At 46.3% G+C, this 25,421-nt stretch overlaps 1 protein-coding gene across 2 annotated transcripts in view; it reads left to right on the top strand.

The window, feature by feature from the left end:
- Positions 1 to 21,083, top strand: part of ddx52 (DEAD (Asp-Glu-Ala-Asp) box polypeptide 52) — a 49,095-nt gene extending 28,012 nt beyond the window's left edge. For both annotated transcript variants that reach the window (XM_014129893.2, XM_014129891.2), the window contains exons 10-15: positions 8,396 to 8,518; positions 8,752 to 8,902; positions 10,066 to 10,141; positions 12,206 to 12,277; positions 16,333 to 16,578; positions 20,901 to 21,083. In XM_014129893.2, the coding sequence (XP_013985368.2) occupies positions 8,396 to 8,518; positions 8,752 to 8,902; positions 10,066 to 10,141; positions 12,206 to 12,277; positions 16,333 to 16,578; positions 20,901 to 20,928 (696 nt within the window). In that variant the 3' untranslated portion in view covers positions 20,929 to 21,083. The remainder of the gene's footprint in view (positions 1 to 8,395; positions 8,519 to 8,751; positions 8,903 to 10,065; positions 10,142 to 12,205; positions 12,278 to 16,332; positions 16,579 to 20,900) is intronic.
- The last annotated feature ends 4,338 nt before the right edge of the window (positions 21,084 to 25,421 follow it).

Here is a 25,421-nt window from a genome sequence, read left to right as displayed (position 1 = left end):
CAGAGCGACTTACAGTAGTGAATGCATACATTTCATTTCATGCATTAAAATTTTTAAAAAATAAAAGAAGTGAATCGAACCCACAACCCTGGCGTTGCACACACCATGCTCTACCAACTGAGCCACACGGATTACATTTTGATCAGGAGTATAGTCGGGTTGGTTGTTTAGCAACACTGACACATGGACAACTATGTGGCACAACAGGCTTGGTTGGCTTAGACCAGGAGTTTTCAATCGGGGGTCTGGGAAAATACACTGAACAGATCCCAGACATTTTACATATCCACAAAAAAAGCTTTCTCTCAACTGTTGTGCACAAATGTGTTTACATCCCTGTTAGTGAACATTTCTCCTTTTCCAAGATAATCCATCCACTTGACAAGTGTGGCATATCAAGAAACGGATTAAACAGCATGATCATCGTAATGCGTTGTCTCAAATAACATCTGGTGAAATTGCAGAGAGCCAAACCAAATTACAGAAGTACTCATCATAAACATTGATGAAAGATACAAGTGTTACACATAGGATTAAAGATAAACTTCTTGTTAATCCAGCAGCTGTGCCTGATTTCAAAAAAAGATTTACGGCGAAAGAAAACCATACTATTATCTGAGGACAGCACCCCATCGAACAAACACAGACAATCATATTTCATCCCGCCAGGCGTGACACAAAACTCAGAAATAACGATATAATTAATGCCTTTTTGAAGATCTTCTTCTGTTGGCACTCCAATATGTCCCATAAACATCACAAAATGGTCCTTTTGTTCGGTTAATTCCGTCGTTATATCTCCAAAATGTCAATTTATTTGGCGCGTTTGATCCAGAAAAACACCGGTTCCAACTCGCGCAACATGACTAAGGCCCTCGATGGCGCTGTCTGTTAAAACATCTAGAGTCCTCTTTCTAACTCATGTTATTACCTGGTTATTACCTCTGCACATCGACTCGGTACTGCTACCCTGTGTATACAGCCATGTTATTACCTGGTACCCTGTGTATACAGCCATGTTATTACCTGGTACCCCTGCACATCGACTCAGTACTGGTACCCTGTGTATATAGCCATGTTATTACCTGGTACCCTGTGTATATAGCCATGTTATTACCTGGTACCCCTGCACATCGACTCGGTACTGCTACCCTGTGTATACAGCCATGTTATTACCTGGTACCTCTGCACATCGACTCGGTACTGCTACCCTGTGTATATAGCCATGTTATTACCCCGTACCTCTGCACATTGACTCGGTACTGCTACCCTGTGTATATAGCCATGTTATTACCTGGTACCCCTGCACATCGACTCGGTACTCCTACCCTGTGTATATAGGCATGTTATTACCTGGTACCTCTGCACATTGACTCGGTACAGCTACCCTGTGTATACAGCCATGTTGTTACCTGGTATCCCTTCACATCGACTCGGTACTGCTACCCTGTGTATATAGCCATGTTATTACCTGGTACCTCTGCACATCGACTCGGTACTTCTACCCTGTGTATACAGCCATGTTAATACCTGGTACCCCTGCACATCCACTCAGTACTGCTACCCTGTGTATATAGCCATGTTATTACCTGGTACCCTGTGTATATAGCCAAGTTATTACCTGGTACCTCTGCACATTGACTCAGTACTGCTACCCTGTGTATATAGCCATGTTATTACCTGGTACCCTGTGTATATAGCCATGTTATTACCTGGTACCCTGTGTTTATAGCCATGTTATTACCTGGTACCCTGTGTATATAGCCATGTTATTACCTGGTACCCCTGCACATCGACTCAGTACTGCTACCCTGTGTATATAGCCATGTTATTACCTGGTACCTCTGCACATTGACTCAGTACTGGTACCCTGTGTATATAGCCATGTTATTACCTGGTACCCTGTGTATACAGCCATGTTATTACCTGGTACCCCTGCACATTGACTCAGTACTGGTACCCTGTGTATATAGCCATGTTATTACCTGGTACCTCTGCACATTGACTCAGTACTGGTACCCTGTGTATATAGCCATGTTATTACCTGGTACCCCTGCACATCCACTCAGTACTGGTACCCTGTGTATATAGCCATGTTATTACCTGGTACCCTGTGTATATAGCCATGTTATTACCTGGTACCCTGTGTATACAGCCATGTTATTACCTGGTACCCCTGCACATCGACTAGTACTGCTACCCTGTGATATAGCCATGTTATTACCTGGTACCTCTGCACATTGACTCAGTACTGGTACCCTGTGTATATAGCCATGTTATTACCTGGTACCCTGTGTATACAGCCATGTTATTACCTGGTACCCCTGCACATTGACTCAGTACTGGTACCCTGTGTATATAGCCATGTTATTACCTGGTACCCTGTGTATACAGCCATGTTATTACCTGGTACCCCTGCACATCGACTCAGTACTGGTACCCTGTGCATATAGGCATGTTATTACCTGGTACCCTGTGTATATAGCCATGTTATTACCTGGTACCCTGTGTATATAGCCATGTTATTACCTGGTACCTCTGCACATTGACTCAGTACTGGTACCCTGTGTATATAGGCATGTTATTACCTGGTACCCCTGCACATCGACTCAGTACTGGTACCCAGTGTATATAGCCATGTTATTACCTGGTACCCTGTGTATATAGCCATGTTATTACCTGGTACCCTGTGTATATAGCCATGTTATTACCTGGTACCTCTGCACATTGACTCAGTACTGGTACCCTGTGTATATAGCCATGTTATTACCTGGTACCCCTGCACATCGACTCAGTACTGGTACCCTGTGTATATAGCCATGTTATTACCTGGTACCCTGTGTATATAGCCATGTTATTACCTGGTACCCTGTGTATATAGCCATGTTATTACCTGGTACCCCTGCACATCGACTCAGTACTGGTACCCTGTGTATATAGCCATGTTATTACCTGGTACCCTGTGTATATAGCAATGTTATTACCTGGTACCCTGTGTATATAGCCATGTTATTACCTGGTACCCTGTGTATATAGCCATGTTATTACCTGGTACCCAGTGTATATAGCCATGTTATTACCTGGTACCCTGTGTATATAGCCATGTTATTACCTGGTACCCCTGCACATTGACTCAGTACTGGTACCCCGTGTATATAGGCATGTTATTACCTGGTACCTCTGCACATTGACTCAGTACTGGTACCCTGTGTATATAGCCATGTTATTACCTGGTACCCTGTGTATATAGCCATGTTATTACCTGGTACCCTGTGTATATAGCCATGTTATTACCTGGTACCCTGTGTATATAGCCATGTTATTACCTGGTACCCTGTGTATATAGCCATGTTATTACCTGGTACCCTGTGTATATAGCCATGTTATTACCTGGTACCCTGTGTATATAGCCATGTTATTACCTGGTACCCTGTGTATATAGCCATGTTTTTACCTGGTACCCCGTGTATATAGCCATGTTATTACCTTGTACCTCTGCACATTGACTCAGTACTGCTACCCTGTGTATATAGGCATGTTATTAACTGGTACCCCGTGTATATAGCCATGTTATTACCTTGTACCTCTGCACATTGACTCAGTACTGGTACCCTGTGTATATAGGCATGTTATTACCTGGTACCCCGTGTATATAGCCATGTTATTACCTTGTACCCCTGCACATTGACTCAGTACTGCTACCCTGTGTATATAGCAATGTTATTACCTGGTACCCTGTGTATATAGCCATGTTATTACCTGCTACCCTGTGTATATAGCCATGTTATTACCTGGTACCCTGTGTATATAGGCATGTTATTGCCTGGTACCCTGTGTATATAGGCATGTTATTGCCTGGTACCCTGTGTATATAGCCATGTTATTACCTGGTACTCCCTGTATATAGCCATGTTATTACCTGCTACCCAGTGTATATAGCCATGTTATTACCTGGTACCCTGTGTATATAGCCATGTTATTACCTGGTACCCAGTGTATATAGCCATGTTATTACCTGGTACCCAGTGTATATAGCCATGTTATTACCTGGTACCCAGTGTATATAGCCATGTTATTACCTGGTACCCTGTGTATATAGCCATGTTATTACCTGGTACCCTGTGTATATAGCCATGTTATTACCTGGTACCCTGTGTATACAGCCATGTTATTACCTGGTACCCTGTGTATACAGCCATGTTATTACCTGGTACCCTGTGTATATAGCCATGTTATTACCTGGTACCCCTGCACATCGACTCAGTACTGCTACCCTGTGTATATAGCCATGTTATTACCTGGTACCCCTGCACATCGACTCAGTACTGGTACCCTGTGTATATAGGCATGTTATTACCTGGTACCTCTGCACATTGACTCAGTACTGGTACCCTGTGTATATAGCCATGTTATTACCTGGTACCCCTGCACATCGACTCAGTACTGCTACCCTGTGTATATAGCCATGTTATTACCTGGTACCCTGTGTATATAGCCATGTTATTACCTGGTACCCTGTGTATATAGGCATGTTATTACCTGCTACCCTGTGTATATAGCCATGTTATTACCTGCTACCCCGTGTATATAGCCATGTTATTACCTGGTACCCCGTGTATATAGCCATGTTATTACCTGGTACCCCGTGTATATAGCCATGTTATTACCTGGTACCCCGTGTATATAGCCATGTTATTACCTGGTACCCCGTGTATATAGCCATGTTATTACCTGGTACCCCGTGTATATAGCCATGTTATTACCTGGTACCCCGTGTATATAGCCATGTTATTACCTGGTACCCCGTGTATATAGCCATGTTATTACCTGGTACCCCGTGTATATAGCCATGTTATTACCTGGTACCCCGTGTATATAGCCATGTTATTACCTGGTACCCAGTGTATATAGCCATGTTATTACCTGGTACCCCGTGTATATAGCCATGTTATTACCTGGTACCCCGTGTATATAGCCATGTTATTACCTGGTACCCCGTGTATATAGCCATGTTATTACCTGGTACCCCGTGTATATAGCCATGTTATTACCTGCTACCCAGTGTATATAGCCATGTTATTACCTGGTACCCCGTGTTTATAGCCATGTTATTACCTGGTACCCCGTGTATATAGCCATGTTATTACCTGGTACCCCGTGTATATAGCCATGTTATTACCTGGTACCCCGTGTATATAGCCATGTTATTACCTGGTACCCCGTGTATATAGCCATGTTATTACCTGGTACCCCGTGTATATAGCCATGTTATTACCTGGTACCCCGTGTATATAGCCATGTTATTACCTGGTACCCCGTGTATATAGCCATGTTATTACCTGGTACCCCGTGTATATAGCCATGTTATTACCTGGTACCCCGTGTATATAGCCATGTTATTACCTGGTACCCCGTGTATATAGCCATGTTATTACCTGGTACCCCGTGTATATAGCCATGTTATTACCTGGTACCCGTGTATATAGCCATGTTATTACCTGGTACCCCGTGTATATAGCCATGTTATTACCTGGTACCCCGTGTATATAGCCATGTTATTACCTGGTACCCCGTGTATATAGCCATGTTATTACCTGGTACCCCGTGTATATAGCCATGTTATTACCTGGTACCCCGTGTATATAGCCATGTTATTACCTGGTACCCCGTGTATATAGCCATGTTATTACCTGGTACCCCGTGTATATAGCCATGTTATTACCTGGTACCCTGTGTATACAGCCATGTTATTACCTGGTACCCCTGCACATCGACTCAGTACTGGTACCCTGTGTATATAGCCATGTTATTACCTGGTACCCCTGCACATCGACTCAGTACTGGTACCCTGTGTATATAGCCATGTTATTACCTGGTACCCCGTGTATATAGCCATGTTATTACCTGGTACCCCTGTGTATATAGCCATGTTATTACCTGGTACCCCTGTGTATATAGCCATGTTATTACCTGGTACCCAGTGTATATAGCCATGTTATTACCTGGTACCCCGTGTATATAGCCATGTTATTACCTGGTACCCTGTGTATATAGCCATGTTATTACCTGGTACCCCGTGTATATAGCCATGTTATTACCTGGTACCCCGTGTATATAGCCATGTTATTACCTGGTACCCAGTGTATATAGCCATGTTATTACCTGGTACCCCGTGTATATAGCCATGTTATTACCTGGTACCCTGTGTATATAGCCATGTTATTACCTGGTACCCCGTGTATATAGCCATGTTATTACCTGGTACCCTGTGTATATAGCCATGTTATTACCTGGTACCCTGTGTATATAGCCATGTTATTACCTGGTACCCTGTGTATATAGCCATGTTATTACCTGGTACCCCGTGTATATAGCCATGTTATTACCTGGTACCCAGTGTATATAGCCATGTTATTACCTGGTACCCTGTGTATATAGCCATGTTATTACCTGGTACCCCTGCACATCGACTCAGTACTGGTACCCTGTGTATATAGCCATGTTATTACCTGGTACCCCTGCACATTGACTCAGTACTGGTACCCAGTGTATATAGCCATGTTATTACCTGGTACCCTGTGTATATAGCCATGTTATTACCTGGTACCCCTGCACATTGACTCAGTACTGGTACCCTGTGTATATAGCCATGTTATTACCTGGTACCCTGTGTATATAGCCATGTTATTACCTGGTACCCTGTGTATATAGCCATGTTATTACCTGGTACCCCGTGTATATAGCCATGTTATTACCTGGTACCCAGTGTATATAGCCATGTTATTACCTGGTACCCTGTGTATATAGCCATGTTATTACCTGGTACCCCTGCACATCGACTCAGTACTGGTACCCTGTGTATATAGCCATGTTATTACCTGGTACCCCTGCACATTGACTCAGTACTGGTACCCAGTGTATATAGCCATGTTATTACCTGGTACCCAGTGTATATAGCCATGTTATTACCTGGTACCCCTGCACATTGACTCAGTACTGGTACCCAGTGTATATAGCCATGTTATTACCTGGTACCCTGTGTATATAGCCATGTTATTACCTGGTACCCTGTGTATTTAGCCAGTTATTACCTGGTACCCAGTGTATATAGCCATGTTATTACCTGGTACCCTGTGTATATAGCCATGTTATTACCTGGTACCCCGTGTATATAGCCATGTTATTACCTGGTACCCCGTGTATATAGCCATGTTATTACCTGGTACCCCGTGTATATAGCCATGTTATTGTTACTCATTGTGTATTTATTCCTTGTTTCTCTCTGCATTGTTGGGAAGGGCCTGTAGGTAAACATTTCCCTGGTAGTCTCCACCTGTTGTTTACCAAGCATTTCACTGGTAGTCTGGTTGTTTAACAAGCATTTCACTGGTAGTCTCCACCTGTTGTTTACCAAGCATTTCCCTGGTAGTCTCCACCTGTTGTTTACCAAGCATTTCACTGGTAGTCTCCACCTGTTGTTTACCAAGCATTTCACTGGTAGTCTCCACCTGTTGTTTACCAAGCATTTCACTGGTAGTCTACACCTGTTGTTTACCAAGCATTTCACTGGTAGTCTACACCTGTTGTTTACCAAGCATTTCACTGGTAGTCTACACCTGTTGTTTACCAAGCATTTCCCTGGTAGTCTCCACCTGTTGTTTACCAAGCATTTCACTGGTAGTCTGGTTGTTTACCAAGCATTTCCCTGGTAGTCTCCACCTGTTGTTTACCAAGCATTTCCCTGGTAGTCTCCACCTGTTGTTAACCAAGCATTTCACTGGTAGTCTGGTTGTTTACCAAGCATTTCCCTGGTAGTCTCCACCTGTTGTTTACCAAGCATTTCCCTGGTAGTCTCCACCTGTTGTTTACCAAGCATTTCCCTGGTAGTCTCCACCTGTTGTTTACCAAGCATTTCCCTGGTAGTCTCCACCTGTTGTTAACCAAGCATTTCACTGGTAGTCTGGTTGTTTACCAAGCATTTCCCTGGTAGTCTCCACCTGTTGTTTACCAAGCATTTCCCTGGTAGTCTCCACCTGTTGTTTACCAAGCATTTCACTGGTAGTCTCCACCTGTTGTTTACCAAGCATTTCACTGGTAGTCTCCACCTGTTGTTTACCAAGCATTTCCCTGGTAGTCTCCACCTGTTGTTTACCAAGCATTTCACTGGTAGTCTCCACCTGTTGTTTACCAAGCATTTCACTGGTAGTCTACACCTGTTGTTTACCAAGCATTTCCCTGGTAGTCTACACCTGTTGTTTACCAAGCATTTCACTGGTAGTCTCCACCTGTTGTTTACCAAGCATTTCACTGGTAGTCTGGTTGTTTACCAAGCATGTTTCAGATAACATTTGATAACTGAATGGTAAAGACTAATTCCTCTCTCCTCTCTCTCTAGGGTTTCTTGCCTCCTATGCTGGTGTTTGTCCAGTCTATTGATCGAGCCAGAGAGCTTTTCCATGAGCTGGTCTACGAAGGCATCAACGTAGACATCATACACGCTGACCGCACACAGCAACAGGTACGCGCACGTACGCACACAGCAACACACACACACACACACACACACACACACACACACACACACACACTCTCTCTACTGTACTCCCACATATAGTACACACACACACACACACACACACTCTCTCTCTACTGTACTCCCACATATAGTACAACATGTGTACACACACACACACACACACACACACACACACACACTACTGTAAGTCAGTCACTAACTTGTTTTTTCTCCAGAGAGACAACGTGATCAGTAGTTTCCGGTCTGGTGATATCTGGGTGTTGATCTGTACGGCCCTGCTGGCCCGAGGAATCGACTTTAAGGGTGTGAACCTGGTGCTGAACTACGACTTCCCTACCAGCGCTGTGGAGTACATCCACCGCATCGGTTAGTCCCATCCGTATCACTACACTACCACATCTGCACAAAGCTCGGAAAAATCTAATCTCATTTTTATTAGTTTCGTGCTGAATACGGTTCTGAGTACACATGACCTCTACTTAACGTGTAGGTCGGGGGTCGAGTGACTGCAAACATAATACACAGCGAGTAGCAGCAGTGTAAAAACAAAGAGGGGTGGGGGGGAGAGATCAGTGTAAATAGTCCGGGTGTTCCATTTTGATTAATTGTTCAGCAGTCTTGTGGTTTGGGGGTAGAAGCTGTTCAGGAACCTTTTGGAACAAGACTTGGCGCTCCGATACCGCTTGCCGTGCGGTAGCAGAGAGAACAGTCTATGACTGGGGTGACTGGAGTCTTTTACCATTTTTTGGGAGACACCCTATTCCCTATGTAGTGCACTACTTTAGACCAGAGCCCTATGGAACCCTATTCCCTATATAGTGCACTACTTTAGACCAGAGCCCTATGGCACCCTATTCCCTATATAGTGCACTACTTTAGACCAGAGCCCTATGGAACCCTAGTCCCTAGGTAGTACACTACTTTAGACCAGAGCCCTATGGAACCCTATTCCCTATATAGTGCACTACTTTAGACCAGAGCCCTATGGAACCCTATTCCCTATATAGTGCACTACTTTAGACCAGAGTCCTATGGAACCCTATTCCCTATATAGTGCACTACTTTAGACCAGAGCCCTATGGAACCCTATTCCCTATATAGTGCACTACTTTAGACCAGAGTCCTATGGAACCCTATTCCCTATATAGTGCACTACTTTAGACCAGAGCCCTATGGAACCCTATTCCCTATATAGTGCACTACTTTAGACCAGAGTCCTATGGAACCCTATTCCCTATATAGTGCACTACTTTAGACCAGAGCCCTATGGAACCCTATTCCCTATATAGTGCACTACTTTAGACCAGAGCCCTATGGCCCCCTATTCCCTATATAGTGCACTACTTTAGACCAGAGCCCTATGGCCCCCTATTCCCTATATAGTGCACTACTTTAGACCAGAGCCCTATGGCCCCCTATTCCCTATATAGTGCACTACTTTAGACCAGAGCCCTATGGAACCCTATTCCCTATATATAGTGCACTACTTCTAGTATGTATGTAATGTAGTGTTGTCCATCTAATCCTAGGTCGTACTGGCAGGGCGGGACGCACGGGAAGAGCTGTCACCTTCTTCACCGAGGATGACAAGCCTCTTCTACGCAGGTACACCAGGGGGAGGAGCCTAGAGATCCACGGGGGGAGGGGCTTGTAAAGCAGCACGGTCTGATGGGAACTGTAGTATTAACTCACCGCTCTCTCTCTCCCCACACCTCTCTCTCTCTCTCCCCCACCTCTCTCTCTCTCTCTCTCTCCCCCACCTCTCTCTCTCTCTCTCTCCCCCACCTCTCTCTCTCTCTCTCTCTCTCCCCCACCTCTCTCTCTCCCACCTCTCTCTCTCTCTCCCCACCTCTCTCTCTCTCTCCCCACCTCTCTCTCTCTCTCCCACCTCTCTCTCTCTCTCCCCACCTCTCTCTCTCTCTCTCTCTCTCCCCCACCTCTCTCTCTCACCTCTCTCCCCCACCTCTCTCTCTCTTCCCCACCTCTCTCGCCCCAACCCTCTCTCTCTCCCATCTCTCTCTCTCTCTCCCCACCTCTCTCTCTCTCTCCCCACCTCTCTCTCCCCACCTCTCTCTCTCCCCACCTCTCTCTCTCTCTCCCCCACCTCTCTCTCTCTCTCCCCACCTCTCTCTCTCTCTCTCCCCACCTCTCTCTCTCTCTCCCCACCTCTCTCTCTCTCTCTCTCTCTCTCCCCCACCTCTCTCTCTCTCTCTCTCCCCCACCTCTCTCTATCTCTCTCTCTCTCCCCCACCTCTCTCTCTCTCTCTCTCCCCCACCTCTCTCTCTCCCTCTCTCTCCCCCACCTCTCTCTCTCTCTCTCTCTCTCTCCCCCCACCTCTCTCTCTCCTACCTCTCTCTCTCCTACCTCTCTCTCTCTCTCCCCCACCTCTCTCTCTCCCCCACCTCTCTCTCTCTCCTACCTCTCTCTCTCTCTCCCCCCACCTCTCTCTCTCTCCCCCCACCTCTCTCTCTCTCCTACCTCTCTCCCCCCACCTCTCTCTCTCTCCCCCCCACCTCTCTCTCTCTCCTACCTCTCTCTCTCTCTCCTACCTCTCTCTCTCTCTCCTACCTCTCTCTCTCTCTCTCTCTCTCTCTCTCTCTCTCCCCCACCTCTCTCTCTCTCTCTCTCTCTCTCTCTCTCTCTCTCTCTCTCTCTCCCCCCCACCTCTCTCTCTCTCTCTCTCTCTCTCCCCCCACCTCTCTCTCTCTCTCCTACCTCTCTCTCTCTCTCCTCCCACCTCTCTCTCCCTCTCCTACCTCTCTCTCTCTCTCCTCCCACCTCTCTCTCCCCCTACCTCTCTCTCTCTCTCTCCCCCCACCTCTCTCTCTCTCTCTCTCTCTCCCACCACCTCTCTCTCTCTCTCTCTCCTACCTCTCTCTCTCTCTCTCTCCTACCTCTCTCTCTCTCTCTCTCCTACCTCTCTCTCTCTCTCTCTCTCTCCCACCTCTCTCTCTCTCCTCCCACCTCTCTCTCCCCCCCACCTCTCTCTCTCTCTCACCTCTCTCTCTCTCTCCTCCCACCTCTCTCTCCTCCCACCTCTCTCTCTCCCCCACCTCTCTCTCCCCCCCACCTCTCTCTCTCTCCCACCTCTCTCTCTCTCTCCTCCCACCTCTCTCTCCCCCCCACCTCTCTCTCTCTCTCTCCCCCACCTCTCTCTCTCTCTCTCTCTCTCTCTCCCACCTCTCTCTCCCCCCACCTCTCTCTCCCCCCCACCCTCTCTCTCTCCCACCTCTCTCTCTCTCTCCTCCCACCTCTCTCTCCCCCCCACCTCTCTCTCTCTCCCACCTCTCTCTCTCTCTCCTCCCACCTCTCTCTCCCCCCCACCTCTCTCTCTCTCCTACCTCTCTCTCTCTCTCTCCCCCACCTCTCTCTCTCTCTCTCTCTCTCCCCCACCTCTCTCTCTCTCTCCCCCACCTCTCTCTCTCTCTCTCTCCCCCACCTCTCTCTCTCTCTCTCTCCCCCACCTCTCTCTCTCTCTCTCCCCCCACCTCTCTCTCTCCTACCTCTCTCTCTCTCTCCTACCTCTCTCTCTCTCTCTCTCTCCCACCTCTCTCTCTCCCCCCACCTCTCTCTCTCCCCCCACCTCTCTCCCACCTCTCTCTCTCTCTCTCCCCCACCTCTCTCTCTCTCTCTCTCTCTCTCCCCCACCTCTCTCTCTCTCTCTCCAGTATTGCCAATGTGATCAAGCAGGCAGGTTGTCCTGTCCCTGGCTACATGGTTGGCTTTAAAAAGATACACAGGTGAGTTTCCAGCTGCCTGGAAAGGTTCAGTACAGGTGAGTTAGTTTACAGCTGCCTGGAAAGGTTCAGTACAGGTGAGTTAGTTTACAGCTGCCTAGAAAGGTTCAGTACAGGTGAGTTTCCAGCTGCCTGGAAAGGTTCAGTACAGGTGAGTTAGTTTACAGCTGCCTGGAAAGGTTCAGTACAGGTGAGTTAGTTTACAGCTGCCTGGAAAGGTTCAGTACAGGTGAGTTAGTTTACAGCTGCCTGGAAAGGTTCAGTACAGGTGAGTTTCCAGCTGCCTGGAAAGGTTCAGTACAGGTGAGTTAGTTTACAGCTGCCTAGAAAGGTTCAGTACAGGTGAGTTAGTTTACAGCTGCCTAGAAAGGTTCAGTACAGGTGAGTTAGTTTACAGCTGCCTGGAAAGGTTCAGTACAGGTGAGTTAGTTTACAGCTGCCTGGAAAGGTTCAGTACAGGTGAGTTAGTTTACAGCTGCCTAGAAAGGTTCAGTACAGGTGAGTTAGTTTACAGCTGCCTAGAAAGGTTCAGTACAGGTGAGTTAGTTTACAGCTGCCTGGAAAGGTTCAGTACAGGTGAGTTAGTTTACAGCTGCCTGGAAAGGTTCAGTACAGGTGAGTTAGTTTACAGCTGCCTGGAAAGGTTCAGTACAGGTGAGTTAGTTTACAGCTGCCTAGAAAGGTTCAGTACAGGTGAGTTAGTTTACAGCTGCCTAGAAAGGTTCAGTACAGGTGAGTTAGTTTACAGCTGCCTAGAAAGGTTCAGTACAGGTGAGTTAGTTTACAGCTGCCTAGAAAGGTTCAGTACAGGTGAGTTAGTTTACAGCTGCCTAGAAAGGTTCAGTACAGGTGAGTTAGTTTACAGCTGCCTAGAAAGGTTCAGTACAGGTGAGTTTACAGCTGCCTAGAAAGGTTCAGTACAGGTGAGTTAGTTTACAGCTGCCTAGAAAGGTTCAGTACAGGTGAGTTAGTTTACAGCTGCCTAGAAAGGTTCAGTACAGGTGAGTTAGTTTACAGCTGCCTGGAAAGGTTCAGTACAGGTGAGTTAGTTTACAGCTGCCTAGAAAGGTTCAGTACAGGTGAGTTAGTTTACAGCTGCCTGGAAAGGTTCAGTACAGGTGAGTTAGTTTACAGCTGCCTGGAAAGGTTCAGTACAGGTGAGTTAGTTTACAGCTGCCTAGAAAGGTTCAGTACAGGTGAGTTAGTTTACAGCTGCCTGGAAAGGTTCAGTACAGGTGAGTTAGTTTACAGCTGCCTGGAAAGGTTCAGTACAGGTGAGTTAGTTTACAGCTGCCTGGAAAGGTTCAGTACAGGTGAGTTAGTTTACAGCTGCCTGGAAAGGTTCAGTACAGGTGAGTTAGTTTACAGCTGCCTGGAAAGGTTCAGTACAGGTGAGTTAGTTTACAGCTGCCTAGAAAGGTTCAGTACAGGTGAGTTAGTTTACAGCTGCCTAGAAAGGTTCAGTACAGGTGAGTTAGTTTACAGCTGCCTAGAAAGGTTCAGTACAGGTGAGTTAGTTTACAGCTGCCTGGAAAGGTTCAGTACAGGTGAGTTAGTTTACAGCTGCCTAGAAAGGTTCAGTACAGGTGAGTTAGTTTACAGCTGCCTAGAAAGGTTCAGTACAGGTGAGTTAGTTTACAGCTGCCTAGAAAGGTTCAGTACAGGTGAGTTAGTTTACAGCTGCCTGGAAAGGTTCAGTACAGGTGAGTTAGTTTACAGCTGCCTAGAAAGGTTCAGCACAGGTGAGTTAGTTTACAGCTGCCTGGAAAGGTTCAGTACAGGTGAGTTTACAGCTGCCTAGAAAGGTTCAGTACAGGTGAGTTAGTTTACAGCTGCCTAGAAAGGTTCAGTACAGGTGAGTTAGTTTACAGCTGCCTGGAAAGGTTCAGTACAGGTGAGTTAGTTTACAGCTGCCTAGAAAGGTTCAGTACAGGTGAGTTAGTTTACAGCTGCCTAGAAAGGTTCAGTACAGGTGAGTTAGTTTACAGCTGCCTAGAAAGGTTCAGTACAGGTGAGTTAGTTTACAGCTGCCTAGAAAGGTTCAGTACAGGTGAGTTAGTTTACAGCTGCCTAGAAAGGTTCAGTACAGGTGAGTTAGTTTACAGCTGCCTAGAAAGGTTCAGTACAGGTGAGTTAGTTTACAGCTGCCTAGAAAGGTTCAGTACAGGTGAGTTAGTTTACAGCTGCCTAGAAAGGTTCAGTACAGGTGAGTTAGTTTACAGCTGCCTAGAAAGGTTCAGTACAGGTGAGTTTACAGCTGCCTGGAAAGGTTCAGTACAGGTGAGTTAGTTTACAGCTGCCTGGAAAGGTTCAGTACAGGTGAGTTAGTTTACAGCTGCCTAGAAAGGTTCAGTACAGGTGAGTTAGTTTACAGCTGCCTAGAAAGGTTCAGTACAGGTGAGTTAGTTTACAGCTGCCTGGAAAGGTTCAGTACAGGTGAGTTAGTTTACAGCTGCCTAGAAAGGTTCAGTACAGGTGAGTGTCTGTGAGGTAGTTAGTTTACAGCTGCCTAGAAAGGTTCAGTACAGGTGAGTTAGTTTACAGCTGCCTAGAAAGGTTCAGTACAGTTAGTTTACAGCTGCCTGGAAAGGTTCAGTACAGGTGAGTTAGTTTACAGCTGCCTGGAAAGGTTCAGTACAGGTGAGTTAGTTTACAGCTGCCTAGAAAGGTTCAGTACAGGTGAGTGTCCAGCTGCCTGGAAAGGTTCAGTACAGGTGAGTTAGTTTACAGCTGCCTAGAAAGGTTCAGTACAGGTGAGTGTCCAGCTGCCTGGAAAGGTTCAGTACAGGTGAGTTAGTTTACAGCTGCCTAGAAAGGTTCAGTACAGGTGAGTGTTCCAGCTGCCTGGAAAGGTTCAGTACAGGTTAGTAGTTTACAGCTGCCTGGAAAGGTTCAGTACAGGTGAGTAGTTTCCAGCTGCCTGGAAAGGTTCAGTACAGTTAGTTTACAGCTGCCTAGAAAGGTTCAGTACAGGTGAGTTAGTTTACAGCTGCCTGGAAAGGTTCAGTACAGGTGAGTTAGTTTACAGCTGCCTGGAAAGGTTCAGTACAGGTGAGTTAGTTTACAGCTGCCTGGAAAGGTTCAGTACAGGTGAGTGTCCAGCTGCCTGGAAAGGTTCAGTACAGGTGAGTTAGTTTACAGCTGCCTAGAAAGGTTCAGTACAGGTGAGTGTCCAGCTGCCTGGAAAGGTTCAGTACAGGTGAGTTAGTTTACAGCTGCCTAGAAAGGTTCAGTACAGGTGAGTTAGTTTACAGCTGCCTGGAAAGGTTCAGTACAGGTGGTTTAGCTGATGTTTCCTGTCTGTTATTATCCAGTAGTAGATGGGTTATAAATCAGTAACTGTTATCCCTTAGCAGGGGTTGTAACCAAAATTATTCTGAACCGAAGCATTATATTTTTCTGGACCGCATGGTTTAATCATGATGACTCGCACACTGTGCTGCCAGTGTAGAGCATTTAGAGGGTGAGGAGAGGTGAGAGAAGAAATGGAGGAAGCTTGCCGTCTTGTCACGACATGTATTATCTGAATTATACCTAGAGGGAGGAGAGGCTTCTACGGAGGAACTGTGAATGCCTTTGAACTTCCGAGTTGATTTAACGTTGGACCTAAGCAAACGTTAGCTAGATAACAACCTTGGATTAAAAACACGTCTTACCTTTTCTGTAGTTAATAGATCCAATGTGAAACGTGATAACTATCCTTAACAAGCATTGGAAAAAGTCAATCCATTCTTTAATTAAACATCTCCCTCATTTCGTAATGATGCTTGTAACGTTGTCAGTAGCTATAGTAACCTATGGGTCAGAGGGGAGGGGCTACAGGAACCTATGGGTCAGAGGGGAGGGGGCTACAGGAACCTATGGGTCAGAGGGGAGGGGCTACAGGAACCTATGGGTCAGAGAGGAGGGGCTACAGGAACCTATGGCTCAGAGGGGAGGGGCTACAGGAACCTATGGGTCAGAGGGGAGGGGCTACAGGAACCTATGGCTCAGAGGGGAGGGGCTACAGGAACCTGAGAAATAAGAACCTAATTTTAAGCATAACTGTGTTTCTGCAGTAAAGTCAAACGGCAGCTCCAGAAGAAACCACCGAAGAGGAGCAGTATCCGCACCACCCCTCAATTTGTTCTGAAGAAGGGAAGAGGAGGAGAGAAGACTGGAGGAGGAGGAGCGGAAGGACAGAAGAGAAGAAAGAAGAAAGGAGGACTGGGAGGCCCAAAGAAAGGAGCTGACGGACAGGAGACGAAGGGAGACGAAGGACAGAAGTCGTCTGTTGGAGTCCAGTCTAAGGTCCAGGGGACGAGGTAGGTGCTCTGATCGTGTAGAGGAAACAAAAGGATATTTCTCAATTCATCTATTCCTCGCCTCCTTCTCAACCCTGTTGGAGGAGGAGAGGTGAGGTCCTTCCCCTCTGACTTTCTTTTCCAGTCTGTTTTGAGGAGGAGAGGAATAGATGAATTGAGAAATATCCATCTGGGTTAATGTGCTCTAACTGTCTTCTTTTGATGATGTCATCAGACATATTTGTGTTTAGTGTATTGTGAGGTTGACACTGACTTCTGACCCTTACTCTCTCTCACTCTCTCTCTCTCACTCTCTCTCTCTCTCTCTCTCTCACCTCTCTCGCGCCTCTCTCTCTCACCTCTCTCTCTCTCACCTCTCTCTCGTGCCTCTCTCTCTCACCTCTCTCTCTCTCACCTCTCTCTCGCGCCTCTCTCTCTCTCTCCTCTCTCTCAATTCAAAGGGCTTTATTGGCATGGGAAACATGTTTACATTGCCAAAGCAAGTGAAATAGATAATAAACAAAGAATGAACAGTAAATATTACTCTCCCAGTAGTTTCAGTGGAGTAGAGACATTTGAAATGTCATATTATGGCTGTGTACAGCGCTATAACGATGTGCAAATGTGACCGACCGGCTCGATTCAGTCTGATGTGGCAACATTTGAAACTGTTTTTTTACATTGGATGAAGTAGAGACTCAGAGCTAGAAAATGGTATATCAGACACTACAGTTGAGGAACGAATGGGAAAGTTATTCTGCTTTGAAAGTTGATAAACTTGTAACCCCACTTTTGAGAAAATGTCCGTTGAATGTTTTGGTACCTACTGGAGAGCTCCTCATTGTCTCCACCCATTCAGCGTCGTTCACACCCTTTTAAGCTTTAGCCCCACCCATCTCTTTAAGGATTCACATGTGAGGCCATGTGGTAAACAACCAAAGGTTTAAAGACTAAATGCTGGTTTATTTAATATGGCGTGCCAGAGTGTGCTCAGGGCGTTCGGAAACTCGGCCCCTTGGCAGTTCGTAAACTCGGCCCCTTGGCAGTTCGTAAACTCGGCCCCTTGGCAGTTCGTAAACTCGGCCCCTTGGCAGTTCGTAAACTCGGCCCGTTGGCAGTTCGTAAACTCGGCCCGTTGGCAGTTCGGAAACTCGGCCCGTTGGCAGTTCGGAAACTCGGCCCCTTGGCAGTTAGGAAACTCGGCCCCTTGGCAGTTAGGAAACTCGGCCCCTTGGCAGTTCGGAAACTCGGCCCCTTGGCAGTTCGGAAACTCGGCCCCTTGGCAGTTCGGAAACTCGGCCCCTTGGCAGTTCGGAAACTCGGCCCCTTGGCAGTTCGGAAACTCGGCCCCTTGGCAGTTCGGAAACTCGGCGCCTTGGCAGTTTGTAAACTCGGCGCCTTGGCAGTTCTCTCACGTCACCCCGTCTCACGTCACCCCGTTCCCCTCACGTCACCCCGCTCCTCCGCTCTCTCCACTGGCTTCCAGTCGAAGCTCGCATCCGCTACAAGACCATGGTGCTTGCCTACGGAGCTGTGAGGGGAACGGCACCTCCGTACCTTCAGGCTCTGATCAGGCCCTACACCCAAACAAGGGCACTGCGTTCATCCACCTCTGGCCTGCTCGCCCCCCTACCTCTGAGGAAGCACAGTTCCCGCTCAGCCATTCAAAACTGTTCGCTGCTCTGGCACCCCAATGGTGGAACAAGCTCCCTCACGACGCCAGGACAGCGGAGTCAATCACCACCTTCCGGAGACACCTGAAACCCCACCTCTTTAAGGAATACCTGGGATAGGATAAAGTAATCCTTCTAACCCCCCCCTTAAAAGATTTAGATGCACTATTGTAAAGTGGTTGTTCCACTGGATATTATAAGGTGAATGCACCAATTTGTAAGTCGCTCTGGATAAGAGCGTCTGCTAAATGACTTAAATGTAAAAATGTAAATGTAAACTCGGCGCCTTGGCAGTTTGTAAACTCGGCGCCTTGGCAGTTTGTAAACTCGGCGCCTTGGCAGTTTGTAAACTCGGCGCCTTGGCAGTTTGTAAACTCGGCGCCTTGGCAGTTTGTAAACTCGGCGCCTTGGCAGTTTGTAAACTCGGCCCGTTGGCAGTTTGTAAACTCGGCCCGTTGGCAGTTTGTAAACTCGGCCCGTTGGCAGTTTGTAAACTCGGCCCGTTGGCAGTTTGTAAACTCGGCCCGTTGGCAGTTTGTAAACTCGGCCCGTTGGCAGTTTGTAAACTCGGCCCGTTGGCAGTTCGTAAACTCGGCCCGTTGGCAGTTCGTAAACTCAGAGTTTCGCTCTGAGCGCACACTGGACGCTCTGGCCTTGGAGTATGATTGACCCGAGCGTTCTGACCTCACGGCAGTCAAGCACCCAAACTAACGATGGCTATCTTGCTAGCTACTTCCAGACACATAATGAGAGACCACCTCTCTCTGACCATTTTACTCACCGTAGCAGAGCTGGTTAGGCTGTTGTCATGTTATCCGGAGCCAAAGTTTACTGACACCGGCCATATTCAACGGGTGTTGAACGTTGGTAAATTCGTCAGTTATTCTGCACTCTGAAATCGGTGTAGGTAGCCAGAGTGAATTTACCAGCTACCTATCATCAGCTGTTGTGTCACAGTGACGTCATAACCGTAGTGAAATGGTTACTTGCATAGTGGAGTCTTTTTGTTAAGACATGTAGCTAGGTAGCTAAACAATGAACCATAATCCCAACTCATGATGTTACTACCCTGCATGAATCTGCAGGTAGCTAGCTAACCAACCAGGTTCAATGTTAGCTAGCTAGCATTAGGTTGTAACTAGCACTGCAAATGGCTCTGAGATACGAATAATATTACTACACAAATCATACACGTAACGTTAGCTAGCTAGCCAGCTAACTGTATCTAGCTAGACTATCTTACCCATATACATGGATGGACGCTTCTCTCCCTCTGTGACGGGTGCCACGGTTGCCCTTAGTTTGAAGATGTAATCCGGAGACAGGTGTTTTATACAACAGCCTTCTGTGTGATATCTTTTCGACTCAGTCTGCATATTTGCAATCAATTTACAGAATTCTCCATCTCCTTAGCTATCATACTGACCAGCTCATGTTATAGACAGAAGCTTGCTACATGGCAGACCAATCTAAACTCATCTCCCGGCATGCCCAGCCCACTCATTATCTCAGCCAATCATTGCTAGCGTGAAGGTTGCTGACTTTTTCTGTGGCAAAATCAACTAGGCTCGTAATTTAACAATGTTATTCATATTTACAGATGGCATACAAGTTTGTTAATAAGGCACATGAAAGTTCACATGTTCCAGAAGACATTTCTGCCAAAAAACACATTTTGATAAATCATTTTTTATGTTCAAATGCGTCCTGTGAAGTAGTGATGCGCGACATAAGGCGCTCGCTGGCTCCGTGCGCGCTCGCTGGCTCGGCTCCGTGCGCGCTCGCTGGCTCGGCTCCGTGCGCGCTCGCTGGCTCCGTGCGCGCTCGCTGGCTCGGCTCCGTGCGCGCTCGCTGGCTCGGCTCCGTGCGCGCTCGCTGGCTCGGCTCCGTGCGCGCTCGCTGGCTCGACTGTTGTATTGTGGAATCTTCGGTCAATACATTTAATTATGATTATAAAAAGAGAGAATGTAAATACCACGGGGAATTAATGGTCATGGGACGTTCCTCAGCTATGGAAATCATATATCTGGTTTCTCCCAGAATAATTCCCAGTTTGGGGATTCTTTTTTTTAATGCTCGCTTTATGTGATAATCAATTCCCAACTTCTGTGCATTTACTAGAGATTTTCTTATTTGGGATTTTTTTTCTCACAGTAGAGGAGGCAGTGCATCTCTGTCTCTGCCTCCCGTGTCGTTCAGTGACCAGATAGACGCTCCTCTTTGGGCGGCCATGTTTATTTTGCGTCTCCCTTTTATAGCCAGTTGGTGGTCGCTGAGGCTGTGTTTGGGTCTGGATCTGTCTCCTGTTTTGTATCTCTGACAGAGTAGAGATATTCTGGGAGTTTGTATTCTCTCTTTAAGCCAAATAGCAATCTAGTTTATTCTGTGTTTTGTTTCATTTTCCCAATTTGTCAAATACGAGGTTTTAATTTCTGTAACAATTTGATTGATTTCCTTGTGTGTTTGGATAATAGGTTGTTTTAGTGTTTTTAACAGCTGGCATAGGGGACTCTCTTTTCTCTCAATTCAATTTGCTTTATTGGCATGATGTAACAATGTACATATATTGCCAAAACATAGTTTGGAGATTATTTAGTTTTTTTAATATTATAAATGAATCAAAATTGTCAATGGGACAATCATTCACAACAATAATCTCTCTGTTCTCAGGAAAAATAAGAAAGGAAAGAAGAACTGAGAAGACCGATGGAGAAGACGGGCAGATGAAAGGAAGGAGAAGACCGATGGAGAAGACGGGCAGATGTGTATGATAATACTGTTCTGTTGTTTACAGATACGTGTGATTTTGTATTTCTTGAACATTCTAATAAAAAGTTGATTTAATGAAGTCAATTAAGAGCAAATTCTTAAAACCAGACATCACAAAATGCATGTATGTATGTATGACACAGATTAACATAAGGATGTACAAGACGGATACATACAGTACCAGTCAAAAGTTTGGACACCTTCTCAGTGAAGGGTTTTTATTTTGACTATTTTCTACATCTAGAATAATAGTGAAGACATTAACACTATAAAATTACACATAGAATCATGTAGTAACCAAATCTAAATAGATTTTAGATTCTTCAAAGTAGCCACCCATTGCCTTGATGACAGCTTTGCACCCCTTTGGCATTCTCTCAACCAGCTTCACCTAGAATGCTTTTCCAACAATCTTGAAGGAGTTCCCACATATGCTGAGCACTTGTTGGCTGCTTTTCCTTCACTCTGCGGTCCAACTCATCCCAAACTATCTCAATTTGGTTGAGGTCGGGGGATTGTGGAGGCCAGGTCATCTGATGCAGCACTCCATCACTCTCCTTTTTGGTCAAATAGTCCTTACACAGCCTGGAGTTGTGTTTTGGGTCATTGTCCTTTTGAAAAACAAATGATAGTCCCACTAAGCCCAAACAAGATGGGATGGCGTATCGCTGCAGAATGCTGTGGTAGCCATGCTGGTTAGGTGTGTCTTGAATTCTAAATAAATCACTGACAGTGTCACCAGCAAAGCACCACCACACCTCCTCCTCCATGCTTCATGGTGGGAACCACACATGCGGAGATCATCCGTTCACAAAGACACGGCAGGTGGAACCTTGAAACGGAGATGTTGTATCATCACTCCTACCCCTGTTCTGGGCCAATCAGTGATAGAAGGGATTCCTCCTCTGTACAATAAATCAGTCACTCCCATGAATCAATCGATCAAATGTATTTATAAAGCCCTTCTTACATCAGCTGATATCTCAAAGTGCTGTACAGAAACCCAGCCTAAAACCCCAAACAGCAAGCAATGCAGGTGTAGAAGCACGGTGGCTAGGAAAAACTCCCTAGAAAGGCCAAAACCTAGGAAGAAACCTAGAGAGGAACCAGGCTATGAGGGGTGGCTAGGAAAAACTCCCCTAGAAAGGCCAGAACCTAGGAAGAAACCTAGAGAGGAACCAGGCTATGAGGGGTGGCCAGTCCTCTTCTGGCTGTGCCGGGTGGAGATTATAACAGAACATGGTCAAAATGTTCAAATGTTCATAGATGACCAGCATTGTCAAATAATAATAATCACAGTAGTTGTAGAGGGTGCAACAGGTCAGCACCTCAGGAGTAAAGGTTGACTTCCGGGTTTGGAGCGAGTAGTCGTGCTGCACCTGGCGAATCGCATCTCTGCATGTCTGGCAGACATATCAGTGTGGATGACGGATCACCACCTCAAGCTGAACCTCGGCAAGACGGAGCTGCTCTTCCTCCCGGGGAAGGACTGCCCGTTCCATGATCTCGCCATCACGGTTGACAACTCCATTGTGTCCTCCTCCCAGAGTGCTAAGAGACCTTGGCGTGACCCTGGACAACACCCTGTCGTTCTCCACTAACATCAAGGCGGTGACCCGATCCTGTAGGTTCATGCTCTACAACATTCGCAGAGTACGACCCTGCCTTACACAGGAAGCGGCGCAGGTCCTAATCCAGGCACTTGTCATCTCCCGTCTGGATTACTGCAACTCCCTGTTGGCTGGGCTCCCTGCCTGTGCCATTAAACCCCTACAACTCATCCAGAACGCCGCAGCCCGTCTGGTGTTCAACCTTCCCAAGTTCTCTCACGTCACCCCGCTCCTCCGCTCTCTCCCCTGGCTTCCAGTTGAAGCTCGCATCCGCTACAAGACCATGGTGCTTGCCTACGGAGCTGTGAGGGGAACGGCACCTCCGTACCTTCAGGCTCTGATTAGGCCCTACACCCAAACAAGGGCACTCCGTTCATCCACCTCTGGCCTGCTCGCCTCCCTACCTCTGCGGAAGCACAGTTCCCACTCAGCCCAGTCAAAACTGTTCGCTGCTCTGGCACTCCAATGGTGGAACAAGCTCCCTCACGACGCCAGGACAGCGGAGTCAATCACCACCTTCCGGAGACACCTGAAACCCCACCTCTTTAAGGAATACCTGGGATAGGATAAAGTAATCCTTCTAACCCCCCCCCTTAAAATATATAGATGTACTATTGTAAAGTGGTTGTTCCACTGGATATCATAAGGTGAATGCACCAATTTGTAAGTCGCTCTGGATAAGAGCGTCTGCTAAATGACAAATGTAAATGTCAGTTGGCTTTTCATAGCCGATCATTCAGAGTATCTCTATCGCTCCTGCTGTCTCTAGAGAGTTGAAAACAGCAGGTCTGGGACAGGTAGCACGTCCGGTGAACAGGTCAGGGTTCCATAGCCGCAGGCAGAACAGTTGAAACTGGAGCAGCAGCACGGCCAGGTGGACTGGGGACAGCAAGGAGTCATCATGCCAGGTATTCCTGAGGTGTGGTCCTAGGGCTCAGGTCCTCCGAGAGAGAGAAAGAAAGAGAGAAAGAGAGAATTAGAGAGAGCATACTTAAATTCACACAGGACACCGAATAAGACAGGAGAAATACTCCAGATATAACAGACTGACCCTAGCCCCCCGACACATAAACTACTGCAGCATAAATACTGGAGGCTGAGACAGGAGGGATCAGAAGACACTGTGGCCCCATCTGATAATACCCCCGGACAGGGCCAAACAGGCAGGATAAAACCCCACCCACTTTGCCAAACCACCAAGTTGGTTATTTAAATCACATTTTATTTTGTCACATGCGCTGAATACGACAGTAAAATGCTTACTTACAAGCCCTTAATCAACAATGCAGTTAAGAAAAATACCTACAAAAATAAGAAATAAAAGTAACAAATACTTAAAGAGCAGCAATAAAATAACAATAGCGAAGCTATACATTGGCTATATAGAGACAATTTGCTCTGTTCTGTGAAGGGAGTAGTACACAGCGTTGTACAAGATCTTCAGTTTCTTGGCAATTTCTCGCATGGAATAGCCTTCATTTCTCAGAACAAGAATAGACTGACGAGTTTCAGAAGAAAGTTTTCTGTTTCTGGCCATGTGGAGCCTGTAATCGAACCCACAGATGCTGATGCTCCAGATACTCAACTAGTCTAAGAAGGCCAGTTTTATTGCTTCTTTAATCAGAACAACAGTTTTTAGCTGTGCTAACATCAATTGCAAAAGGGTTTTCTAAGGATAAATTAGCCTTTTAAAATGATAAACTTGGATTAGCTAACACAACGTGCCATTGGAACACAGGAGTGATGGTTGCTGATAATGGGCCTCTGTACGCCTATGTAGATATTCCATTAAAAATCAGCCATTTCCAGCTACAGTAGTCATTTACAACATTAACAATGTCTACACTGTATTTCTGATCAATTTGATGTTATTTTAATGGACAAAAAATTTGCTTTTCTTTCAAAAACAAGGTATTTTCTAAGTGAACCCAAACTTTTGAACGGTAGTGTACAGTGGGGGAAAAAGTATTTGATCCCCTGCTGATTTTGTACGTTTGCCCACTGACAAAGGAATTATCAATCTATAATTTTAATGGTAGGTTTATTTGAACAGTGAGAGACAGAATAACAACAAAAATATCCAGAAAAATGCATGTCAAAAATGTTATAAATTGATTTGCATTTTAATGAGGGTAATAAGTATTTGACCCCCTCTCAATCAGAAAGATTTCTGGCTCCCAGGTGTCTTTTATGCAGGTAACGAGCTGAGATTAGGAGCACACTTAAAGGGAGTGCTCCTAACCGCAGCTTGTTACCTGTATAAAAGACACCTGTCCACAGAAGCAATCAATCAATCAGATTCCAAACTCTCCACCATGGCCAAGACCAAAGAGCTCTCCAAGGATGTCAGGGACAAGATTGTAGACCTACACAAGGCTGGAATGGGCTACAAGACCATCGCCAAGCAGCTTGGTGAGAAGGTGACAACAGTTGGTGCGATTATTCACAAATGGAAGAAACACAAAAGAACTGTCAATCTCCCTCGGCCTGGGGCTCCATGCAAGATCTCACCTCGTGGAGTTGCAATAATCATGAGAACGGTGAGGAATCAGCCCAGAACTACACGGGAGGATCTTGTCAATGATCTCAAGGCAGCTGGGACCAAAGTCACCAAGAAAACAATTGGTAACACACTACGCCGTGAAGGACTGAAATCCTGCAGTGCCCGCAAGGTCCCCCTGCTCAAGAAAGCACATATACATGCCCATCTGAAGTTTGCCAATGAACATCTGAATGATTCAGAGGACAACTGGTGAAAGTGTTGTGGTCAGATGAGACCAAAATGGAGCTTTTTGGCATCAACTCAACTTGC

The sequence above is a fragment of the Salmo salar genome, chromosome ssa11 (genome assembly GCF_905237065.1).
Source record: "Salmo salar chromosome ssa11, Ssal_v3.1, whole genome shotgun sequence".
Classification (NCBI taxonomy): domain Eukaryota; kingdom Metazoa; phylum Chordata; class Actinopteri; order Salmoniformes; family Salmonidae; genus Salmo; species Salmo salar.
This window is presented reverse-complemented; position numbering and strand designations above follow the sequence as displayed.